The sequence below is a fragment of the Magnolia sinica genome, chromosome 10 (genome assembly GCF_029962835.1).
Source record: "Magnolia sinica isolate HGM2019 chromosome 10, MsV1, whole genome shotgun sequence".
NCBI lineage: Eukaryota > Viridiplantae > Streptophyta > Magnoliopsida > Magnoliales > Magnoliaceae > Magnolia > Magnolia sinica.
Genome location: NC_080582.1, coordinates 19,509,294 through 19,521,907, shown reverse-complemented (window position 1 = coordinate 19,521,907; position 12,614 = coordinate 19,509,294). Strand labels below are relative to the sequence as shown.

The following is a 12,614-nucleotide window of genomic DNA, read 5'->3' as shown; positions in this document are numbered from 1 at the left end:
GATTAATCTGAGCTTTCTTATGCATTTTAAGATCAGCAATAATTTGAAGTCTCTCTCAGGTGAAAGACACCATGCGCCTTCTTGGGGTGGTAAGTTCCTCTCCAGTGCTTGCTTCAAGGTTAGGAGTTGGTGGTGCAACAGCTGGATGGGTGATTCAGGAGTTTACAACCCAAATGCGTGCAGTATCAAAGATTGCTTTACAGCGTAGATCTAACATGGCCACATTTCTGGAAACTCATGGTATTTTCTGGAAGCCTATGGTTTTAAATATTCAGCCATTCATTGAAATGCTAGTTGTGTTGTTACATGTTATTTTAAATTTCAGGAACATGGATAGCATACGATTGAAGTGAATATACACTTCCAAAGCCTTCAGAAGCATTTTTAGATTTTTTTTTTTTTTTTTGATGGGTAAAAACAGGTCTTTGTAAAATCAAACTTTGGACAAAAAAGAATAGGAACAATTATATATCTACGCATAAATAACAGATGGATGCCTTCCCATTGGTCACTGAACCACTAATTGCTCTTCAGCTTGCATGTCACACCTTCCTCACTTATAGTTGTTTATCATTTCTTAAGATTCAGGTCTTTGCTTCTTATCATGTTGTAGATTACAGTTTTGTTTATATCTGGATCATTGAAGTGGGGCTCTGTGTTGAGAGATTAATGGTGCTGGATTCTCAATGGGGGAGGGAATTTCTCATTGAAGTTGTGCTATTCAAGGTTTCAGGGGATTCCAGCGGGCAGATTTTTGTCCAATGACACACATATGGAACCATCTTGGACCTTGAGGGCGATGGCTTTAGGATTGGTTATTGGGAGAGATATGGTGCTTACTATCAATCACCCTGGAAGTCATTCCTAATTATGTATGTTTGGTCTCTAAAATGAGAAATGCTGGAACTTACATTCCTACATAGCAACTTTTGCGGATTCATTTGGCGGAGATGTTTCTATCTGTTCAGAATACTGGGTGATGCTAGGATGATGATGCTTGATACTTTCTTCCAAATGCTCGGATGACAAAAAGAACTCTCTATGCTGCCTTATCTTGCGCTTGGGGCTTTGGTTGATATGAAAAGAATGCAATAATAAGTTGTGTAACAGAACAAAGTCAACCTTTTGAAGGGCTAGGAGCATAGTAATTAAATTGGCAAATTAAAGTCTCTAAAGGGTGTGGTAGAGAGCTAACCAATGTTGTCAAATCGCATATGCGATCATGTGTGACTACATATGCCTGTGCGCATATGCGATCGCACAAATTTTTTTTTATAACTTTTTTCAAAAAAATAAAAATAAAATCAGAAAAAATAGGGATAAATTAAGAAAAAAATGAATAAATTATTATATGTCATTGGCCCTTGAAATACATTTAATTTAAGTAAAATAAAGCCAATTACATAATGAATTAAATATTAAGTCATCATTGATCAACAATTCTATAATCTACAATATATTTAACATTTAACAAATATGAAATATCAACATTAATTTAAACATTCAACACTACATATACATCAACAATCAACATCAACACACTTAGTAAACAAAATGAAGAAGTTATTTATTTATTATTCATCTAATCATATACTATATACATTGATCTAGTCGCCATTGTGGCATATCACCACTAGGTCCACAACCACCACCACCATCATCATCATTATTCGAGTCATCTCCTTCTTCCACATACACTTCTTCTTCCGTTTCTTCATCATCTGTACGTACTAATACTTCATCAACCTCCAATGGTGGATGATCTTCAGCTTGATCATCATTATCACCATCTCCTTCTTCCATCTCCTCAATCTCTTCAACGGGTTGACGGCGACTACTCGTCCACCGGCTCCCCCCATCCTTCGCCTTCAAGTGATACTACTTTCACCAGGTGTCGATCCGTATGCGATATCTTCAACTTGTGCCCATGTCAGATCCTCTTCAGCAAATACCGGGTCCTCCGTCTCTACGAGCCACTCGTTATTTGCATCCAACTCATTTAAGCAGATAGGGTCAAAGAAACCGGGCTTTTCTTTTTTAATTTGGAATCATTCTCGCAATTTTTGATTGTATTGAACGAAAACCAAGTCGTTGAACTTTTTCGGCTCAAGGCGATTCCTTTTCTTGGTATGAATCTGCAAGAAAGAAAGCACACTTGACATTAGCTATTTAGGTAATTAATTTAGCTTAGGCCTTGCACTAAAAAATTAAGGGGGTGTTTGGCGCATGGTATTAGATGGGATGGAATTGCATCTGGTCCTATGCCAATTCCACTCCATGTTTGGGAAGAATGAAAAAGCTTGAAATTAGATGAGATGGAATTGCATTGGGTCTTGTGCCAATTTCACTCAAATGTTAGCAAGTTGTGTAGGTCCCACCATGATGTGTGGGCTATATCCACACCGTCCACCCATTTTTTGAGATCATTTTAGAGCATGGGCCAAAAAATCAGGTAGATCTAAAGCTCAAGTGGACCCCACCATAAAAAGCAACGGGGATTGAATACTTACTGTTGAAAACTTCTTTGGGGCCACATAAGTTTTGGATCTGCCTCATTTTTAGGCCTATGCCATAAAATGAGGTTACAAAACAAATGAACGGTTTAGATATAACACATGTATGTTATTCTCAATAATTTCAAATGATGGTGGGTATATCCATTCAATGTACCACCGTATTACAAATAAAGCATGGAATTAAGCTTATCTCATGGTAACGGGGGACAATCCCTGCCATAGGTAATAATTATGTTTTTTGAATCCCATCCCACCTAATCCTTCCCAATACAATGCCCCAAACATGCCCTAAAGTTTACAATTACTAAACATAGTTTAAACTTACCGCCTCGAACGTGATCCAATTGTGCTCGCAACCACTGGCAAAACACGTGAGTCCAAGAATCCTCATATCCAGCTTCTTTAGACCTGAATCCTTCTTGTTCGGGTCCACTCCATAGGCAGCCCACCACTCAGCTGAGAAAAACAGTTTAAGTAGGTTAGAGTCACTTGGTAGAAAAGCTATTTGTAAGACACTAAGACTAACATTCATAGACTCATAGTAGTACACTACTTACTGGGTAATTTCATTGTCCGATGCTTTATTACGATATCCCTTGAGAATATCCCTTCACTTTTTGTGTAGAAGTCCAGCAAAGTTGAGATATTGTCCTGTTCTCCTCTATTTGGAATCATTCTTTCCAAGACATCAATAAATCCAACCATATGCATAGTTAGTGCTTCTGCTGGATCAGCAGAAGTGAATAAACAGGTTGGGTTAAAGATGTAAGTAGCCGAATACAATAGGGATGACATTTGGCTGCCCCATCTTCTATTTATAATATCTAAAATTGGCTTGTAATTACGGTCTTTATAATTAAAATGGTCCATGATCTTATTTTTTGCCCTCTCCATCGCATCATATATGTAGCCCATTGCAGGCTTCTCATCACCGTCCACCAATCGCAATACAATGACTGAGGGCTCGGATGCTTTTAGCTCCTTTACCACTCATGCCCAAAAACTTTGAGAAAAGATTGTTTGTTGAACCTGTTTCCCTTCAGCCTTCTTTGACTACGGCCCACTTGTAAAATCGGCCGATACTACAAAGCTTCTAAGTTCTGATTTCTTTGCATGTAATCTTTGTAGTGTTAAAAAGGCTGTAGCGAAACGGGTGACTGTTGGAAATAGCAAGTTACCGCCAATGTGTTTTCTTATTTGACCGAGAAGAAGGGCGTGTTTGTACATAAAGACCGTGATTCTTCTAGCCCTAACAATCACATTTATAAATAATCTACCTATATCTTCTAACATAAGATCAACACAATAGGCCGCACAGGGGGTCCAAAATAAACGTCGCCTCTTCTACATAAGAAGACGATTAACCATTACATACGATGCTGCGTTATCTGTAATTACTTATATAGCATATTCTCCACCTATTTCTTCAACTACACTATCTAGTAAGTTAGACAAATATTCAACTGTGTGTGAATGGCCCAATGCATCCACGGACTTCAAGAACATTGTCCCAACTGGACAATTTATCAAAAAGTTAACGAAAGACCGACTGGATCTATCGGTCTATCCATCAACCATTAGTGAACACCCATATGTTTTCCACGATTCCTTATATTCAATTATGAAGGATCGTGTATACTCAACTTTCGTTTTTAGGCATGTCTCCCTCATTTCATGATATGAAGGGGGTTTAAGCTCATGTCCAAATTGACCCATATATCCTCAACCATTACTTTGAAGCTTCTCGATTTAACGACGTTGAAAGCAGTGCCGGTTTGGTAAAACCACTTAGCAATATATTGAATAGTGGTTTTCCTATCTTTTTGTTTATACAGGTTCTCTAAAGTTTTTGAGCCGGCCATTTCCCTCTACCCCTTTGGTCGATTACATCCTTGGGGTATGGTCTACACCATCTATCCATGGGCCCATGCCATCGGGCTCTTTTCAAGACTGTTGGTTGTACTCGTGGTCTAAACCAGCTTGTCGAAGTAGTGGGAGTGGGACTAGCTTCATCTACATTAACTACGTCTATATCTTCATATGCATCTTGTTCCAAATATCCCTCCTGACGCAGGGCACTATCCTATCTCTTTCTCGACTGTTTTTCCATATACTCCATGATCTCCCTTTGGATTTCTGGAGTAATTTTGTTGCATACTTTTGCATTTGACCTCGGTAAATGTGCAAGGTGTTGCTTGTGCCTTGCAATGCCACCGGAACTCACATACCCACATAACTTACATACTATGTGAGTATTTTCCATAACACTACGACAGTGCTTATACTTCCAACCCTGGTCATTCGACTTGGGTTTCAAAGAAGAAGATTGGGAAGAAGACATTAGTAGTGTGTGTAGTGGTGTGTGTATTGAATATTGATTGCTAGTAGTTTAGTACTAAAAAGTAACTAGAAATTAAACTAAAAACTATAAAGTAAAAACTAAAGTAAGAGACTAAGAGGGAGAGAGGGAGAGAGAGAGACACACAGTCACACACACACACTTACACACTTACACTAGCAGTAGACTAGTAGTAGTCTAGTAGAAACTAGAAAGGGAGAGGGATAAGAAAAGGAGATAGATGGAGAGAGAGAGTTACACTTGTAGAAAGGGAGAAGAAGAGGGAAAAGAAAAGGAGAGAGAGAGAGAGAGAGTTGAGTTACACTTGTAGTTGTAGACTTGTAGAAAAGAGAGGGGAGAGAGAGAGAGTTACACACAAACAAAATTACGATTACAAATTTAAAAAGAGGTTCCAAATTCTTCAAAGTTCAATCTTCACTTCTTGTCTAAGTTGTCTTCTCTTCACCTTTGCCTTGAGTCCTTTACCCTTGACTTGAGTCACTAACACAAGTTACACAACACTAACTTGTAACTTGTAAAGTAACAAATAAACAAATTAAAAAAAAAGTTAGAAGTTGTTAGAAAACTTAGAACTTGGATATTATAAAACTTTAAGAGAGAATGAGATAGAGAGATAAATAATATAGATTAGAAACTAGAAAAAGAGAGTGGTGTTGTGTGTAACTTGGAAAGTTGGAAAAATTAGAAACTAGAAAGAGAGTTCAATTCAATGGATGGAGAGCTTGGTTGTCTTGTATGTTGTAATGTCTCTTGAATCTTGATTCTCGAATCCTTGTGGATGTATGTACTTGTCCCTTGATTGAAACTTCAATCTCAATCTTGATTCTTGAAGTTGAAGCAATATGGATGGAGGAGTGGAGCTTGCTTGAGGCTTGAAATTGTGTAAGAGAGAGTGTAAGAGAGCAAAATAGAGATAGGGAGAGAGAGAGAGATTGAGCTTTGAGTGCATGTAGGAGGGCCTAGAATCCCTTTTTATAGAGAAAAAATTAGGTTTTTTTTAAAAAAAAAAAAAAAAAAAATGTCCAACGGTTAAAAAATGGTCAGATTTTTGACCGTTGGCTAATATGCGATCGCATATGCTGTATGCGATCACATACATTGCATATGCGATTGCATATTATGAAATATATGGTATATGCGATCACATGTGCAGTGGTCGCATATGCGATCCATGTACATTTGTGCGCATACGCGATCCCATATGCGAATGTGCGATCGCACATGACAACACTGGAGCTAACCTTTTTTTTTTTTTTGGGAGGGGGGAGATGCACATTGTTCTGAGAGATAATTCCACATTAACTTCGTATTAGCATTTTGAGATGTTTGGTATTGTTTCCTTTTTGAAAGTTAGGTCCTAAAAGGCCAAAGAATTATAAAGAAGCCCGAGAAATACCAGAAAGATGACAAATGTTGAAAAAAATTTAGATCAAAGCCCACTCCACCGCGTCCAACTTAGCTCATCTGAACACCTCTGATGCATACACGCTAAGAATGTGGAAGCATCGATTATTCCTCTCCCCCCATGAGGCCTATAAGATGGCCAAGAAAGCCATCTTCCATAATCTCTTCCCTCTCTTGCCAAATCCACCTCTATGCCATGATCGAAGAAGGCCCTCAATGGATTTCGACATCATCCAGGCCGTTTTGAACATGCATAAGAATCTTTGCCACATTTTCGTCGTGAAGATTGCAATTTATGAAATGATGGTCCACCGACGACTCACTCCGCATGTAAAGCAAGCTAATATTGTTTAAGCCCTTCCCCCGCTCCTCGAGATTATTACTTTTGAGCACCTTTTTTTCCATCCCACCAACCAAGCCAGCGCTGCTACCTTGTGAGTGGCCCCTGTATGACCACGAGAAGAAAGTATGCACCGTTTCCTTTGTAGAAGATGACCTATTGAGTTATAAAAAGTTCAAACTGTAATTGCCCATATTTATCTTGAAGCCATATTAATGAACCCGAATCCATTGACGAGGAGATATACCTGAAAGCATAAACTAGCCAATACAAATCGTAAGCTCCAGTATAAAGAAGGAGACCATCCTGCCTTGCATCTGAACACCCCTTGCAAGCTCCTCGATTTCTTCCTTATGGATATCGATATTGAGCTTTTTACTATTCTGAATGTTCAGCTTTAGGCCTAACATTTTATTTTATTTTTGAAAGATGACAAATTTTTTTATTAGAAAGCCACCGGTAAAGGTGAAAAAGAATCTCTTAAAGAAAAAAAAAGAAAAAGAATGTTAGGCCTAAAAGGAAACGCAATTTACAATCATCAACATCCATTAAGCAGGATGCCCAACCCACCACGTCTTGTTTCCTAACCACTTCGACTACCAAACCGAGAGAGTTTCAAAGGCAACGAGAATTCCTTTCACCCAGATATTTATCAGGTTGAAAATAATATAAGTTGCCATATTGTATCTTGTAGAGGGACGCCGTGATGTATTAAATTGAGTGTCTTTCAAGATAGGGCCCTCAAGCATCTTGTAGTAGGAGTAGATTGTGAAGTGATCATCTTTAGTCAACACAATCACGTCCTTTTCTACAAGAGGGGTGATAGCCATTTAGGAGTTCCAGGTGATGAATTAGCTCATCCACCTCATCATGCAATAGGTACCTTTCGGGGGGTTGGGAATAAAGAGACAACAGAGCCACAAGAATGTTCTTATTTGTCAAAATTCGGGCCAATCTAGGGAACTTTGATTAGAACAAGCAATCAGTGCACCACTCATCTTTCTAGAACTGAATTTGCGCATTTGCTCCAACAGAGAGGGATATGCCTTCCTTTAGGAGGGGGGGCCACCTTCATTATCGCCCTCGATGAGAACGAAGCCCTATACAGGGAGGAATGTTATGTTCGCCATCCTCGATCATGGACATCGTATTTGCAAGCTACTACTTCTCTCCACCTTCTTATGCAGCAAAGAGCCATATCCATTTCCTGAGCAAAGCAGTGTTCATGGAAGACATCCCTTTTACTTGCCCCTCCCGCTAGAGGCTTACACACCTCCCAATTTAGGCGGTGGACTTTGTGTTTTTCTTCAGTACCACGCCATACGAAGTCTCGTTTGAATTTGTCAAGGTGTCCCAAATCGTTTATGTATCGGTCGTAACAACCTATATGTAACGGTAATGATGGTCACTGTTACATGATACGGGGCTGAAACGGGGAGGTCTAGAAAAACAAAGAACCAAAATGGTTGTTATGAGGCCATAAAGGCCGTTATGTAATGGTTGTTATGGTCCTGTAATAGTCGTTTCGTGTAATAACCCTAAAAGAAATTAGAAGAAAAGAAAAGAAAAAACGAAAGAAAAAAAAATGCAATTCTTCTTCTTCTTTTTTCGTGGCGCTGTTGCGGCTCCTCCTCCTCCTACTTCTTCTTCTTCTTCTTCTTCTTCTTCTTCCCCCTCTGGTGCGACAACCACCCCCCCCCCCCTTTTCCCTCTAGTTTTCTCCTTCTCACTTTTTCCCTCTCGTTCTTTCTTTTTACCTCTCTCTCTCTCTCTCTCTCTCTTTGCCTGTCTTGAAAAAAAAAACGAATGGGTGGCGTGGCTGTAAAACAACCACACTATTTTTTTAAGTAGTCTGTGGCGTATGCTGCTTAGTGCACTTGCACTATTTTGGTGCATGGGTCCCACCTTGATTTATGTGTTGTATATCCATGCTGTCCATCAGTTTTTCCTGATCATTTAAGGGCATGGTCCTTAAAATGAAGCTGATCCATATCTCAAGTGGACCACACAGTAGGATTGAATCCCCACTGTTAAAAACTTCCTATGGCCCATTGTAATGTTTATTTGCCATTGAACCTGTTGATAAGGTCGCATGGACTTGGATTAAGAGAGAACACAAATCGCAACTTATCCAAATAGTAATAATAGAAGTTTTATTGTGGGAATTCAATCCCTACTGTGGTCCACTAGAGATTTGGATCTGCCTCATTTTTTGGACCATGCCCTAAAATGAGTTGGCAAAAGGGATGAATGACATGGATATACAACAAATGTGTCGAGGTGGGCCCTATGTTCAATGTGTCACTCACTAGTGGTCCACTTGAGGTTTAGATCTGCCTGACTTTTTGGACCATGCATTAAAATGTGTTGGCAAAATAGATTGATGACATGCATATACAAATACATCAAGGTGGGCCCCAATTTCAAGGCTTCACCCCCTAGTGGTCCACCTGAGATATGGATTTGCCTCATTTTTTTGGACCATGCCCTAAAATGAGTTGATAAAACGGATGGACGACATTGATATACAATACATAGATCAAGGTGGGCCCTACGTACATGGTCCTAAAAATTGTGCATGAGGCATACATTAACTCAAAACTAATAAATTAAATTATGGCACTGTTGTTGCCAAGTCACAATTCCAAAATTAAATTGTTTAAATGATTTTCACCGTTAATTTGCAAAGACTTCTTTTTTTTTTTTTTTTTTTTTGAAATAGGACCATTTGTGACATAAGTGCCAAGAGATTGCATGAATTTGAGGTTGATTTTGGACATCGAATGGTCCACCAAATCAGCTCTAAATCGGCAACATTATCTACCTAAATTTAATTTCAATTTTTTTTTCTTAAGATTTATTGGGGAAAATGATATTTAATTGTTAGATATATAAATTACATAATAGAAGACAAAAGTCCCTAGATTGCATGTTGAAATAAAATGTACGCAAGTCGCAAGGTATGTAATACACCAATACCTACAAATATGAGATATTTTGGTATTAAATTCATTCTAATTAATTCATATTGAAATTATATAGTTAGGTAATTAAATATAAAAGATCTATAGCCAATACTAGGTTGTCAAATTCATAAATTCATCAGACAGCCTGATACAACATTGTCACCAAAGATTGGACTGTTACACTACCATAAACATGTTCAAAATTATAAATGATCATATTTGGAATATTTACAAATTTTTTTTCTTTGGATTTTCTGAATAATTTTTCAGATTTTTTGGAGCAATTTTTTTATGGATGCAAGGGTGTATCGATCGTTATGCCGATTCAATGTATTCGTAATGGTGGGCACCGTTACGCCCATCGTTACCGCATCAGGATACCTTGGAATCTGTCCAATCTACCAAGAACCAATTTTTGACATTTTAAGAGGGACAAAAAATAGATTGGGAGGTTTGAGAGTGTCGACTTTACAAGTCCTAACTGATTGCCCAGGAAAGATAACGACTCTTCCACTGAGAGAGCTTCCTTTCGACTCTTTCAACGAGCTTTGTCACGCCCTGAAAATTCAGAACCCAAGCACGGTGACCCTAATCCCAAGTTCTAGGGTGTGAACTAATGTTTCATGTATTCATTCATCACACTAACATCCAAATCATCTTTGATCTAAACCAAACCATAATTAAAACGTCTACCATGATAATTTAAACCTAACATTTAAATTCAAGTTTGAATTCAACTTTCACTTAACTACTCTCACTTCTTACTTAAGTCTATTACAATACTCAAATAAAATAAAAACATCTAGAACCTAACTTCGAATGAAAGTAGCCATCTAAGTATTCTTCATCTTTTGTAAACCTGTAAGATGTTAAATTCCGGTGAGCTAGAAGCTCGATGAAATCATATCCACAACAAGTCTGAAATAAACATGATGGAGGCAAGTAGTCAACGGTTCAATGAGCAACAAAATAAAGTACTAGGATGCCATGACCTCATCAACCTCACAAATCAAGATAGTATCATTGACAAGCTGCAAGTGAGTGATTTTTGTTCCAATGTTTGCCACCCTAAACCCTTTGATGAGGCCAATTGCAACACCTTTCTCAAGCATTTTAACTAGGGCTTTAGTTACTACCACAAAAAGGGACGTGGAGAGCGGGCCGCCTTGTCGAAGACCCTATGATGCTTTGAGGAAGCCTTTAGGGGATTTGTTCATGAGGAAGCCTTAGTAAGCTCACAAGATGGCTTATGCCATTTGACAACATTGGCGTTGGATCTACCACTTTTTTTGGGTTCATGCCCTAAAATGATCCGACCATTGGAGATTTGGATCTGCTTCATTTTTTGGACCACACCCTAAAATGAGCTAGAAAAACTAATGGACAACGTGGATATACAACACATACATCAAGGTGAGTGCCACCGGTGACACCTAATCTGCTCCCTTTCAAAGCGGACTGGATTTTGCAAGTCTAGAAGGCACCTTGATATTGTGTTGATGTGGCAAAGTTTTGTGTGCCCCACCATGATGTATGTGTTATATCCACACTGTCCATCCATTTGGTCTGATCATTTTAGGGCATGAGCCCAAAAAATGAGGTAGATCCAAAGCTCAAGTGGACCACACCATAGAAAATAGTGGGGATTGAATGCCTACCATTGAAACTTCTTGGGGGCCATGGAAGTTTTGAATCAAGCTGATATTTGTGTTTTCCCTTCATCCAGGTTTGTGTGACCTTATGAATAGGTTGGATGGAAAATAAACAGCATGGTGGTCACTGGTCCCTAGGAAGGTTTCAATGGTGGATGTCACTGTTCCCACTGCCTTTTGTAGTGTGGCCCACTTCAGCTTTGGATCTGCCTCATTTTTTGGATTCATGCCCTAAAATGATCTGGCAAAGTGGATGGACCGTGTGGATATAACACATACATTATGATGGGGCCTACAAAACTTTGCCAAGTGTTCTGCAATCCGAGTCCTTTCAAAGCTTCCATGACAGTCACTTAAAAAGGGTAAATTTGTCATTTGCAAAAAAAAAAATTAAGGATATTTTGGCCAAAAGTGATTAAAGATTTTAATCAAAATCACTTGCTGCATTTTATGTTAAGTTTAAGTTGAAAGATGGGAGCTTAAAAAAAACCAACTTTTTCAATGAGAATCCAAATTAAGCACTTAATTTTTTGGATTTGCCAAATGGTCTGAAATGAATGAGGGAAATCACTGAAAATAGCCTATTTCATTGATAAGTGCTGAAAATAAGTTTTACCAAACAGGCCCTGAGTTTGAAATCTTGGTTAATTTTTTAAAAAACGGGTATCCTTCATATGTATTGGGAGATCATTGGGACCTCCGCCACATGTATGATTAGATGTTTATCTAATTGAAAGTATTATTAGGTTTTACGTTAAATCATGTTTCAATTGTAGGTCACCTTCTAGTTTGATATCTTTATCCCATCAAAACGACATTTCAGATGCTTTATCCTGCCAGTATTGAAGAGTGCTGTTAATCCTGCTTTTTCAGTGGATAGCGCATTGATTGTCATTTCTTCTGCTTTAGGTTCTGGAGTAGTGGATGGATTGATGCAAGTCCTGTGGGGGATTTTGGACTTGGAGCAACCTGACACACAAACTATAAACAACATTGTTGTACCCTCTGTGGAACTCATCTATAGTTATGCTGAATGCTTGGCTTTGCATGGAAATGATGCATCCAGTCGCTCTGTTGCACCTGCTGTTGTATTACTCAGAAAACTGCTCTTTGCTCCATATGAAGCTGTTCAGACTTCCAGCAGGTTTTTATTGCCACTCTATTCTTTATTCAGTATATCTTCTTTAATACTTTGTCGTTTCCATGATGAGGAATTATAGGGTCCTGTGCATCAGCAAGTTTGTTGTTTTTTTACAGGATTCCATATATGTTGGGCCCATAGTTCAGCGATCCAGATCTGGTGGGCTCCACCATTGTGGGGGATGCCTGCAGAATCAACCCTTAGATTAGTTACCTGAAAATAGATTTTTTGTTTTT

The 12,614-nt window shown here is 38.6% G+C and overlaps 1 protein-coding gene across 1 annotated transcript in view; it reads left to right on the top strand.

Moving 5' to 3' along the window:
- LOC131258126 (auxin transport protein BIG) overlaps positions 1-12,614 on the top strand; it is a 71,669-nt gene that overhangs the window by 22,630 nt on the left and 36,425 nt on the right. Inside the window, exons 6-7 of the mRNA XM_058259216.1 lie at positions 60-240; positions 12,147-12,381. Coding sequence (XP_058115199.1) covers positions 60-240; positions 12,147-12,381 — 416 coding nt within the window. The remainder of the gene's footprint in view (positions 1-59; positions 241-12,146; positions 12,382-12,614) is intronic.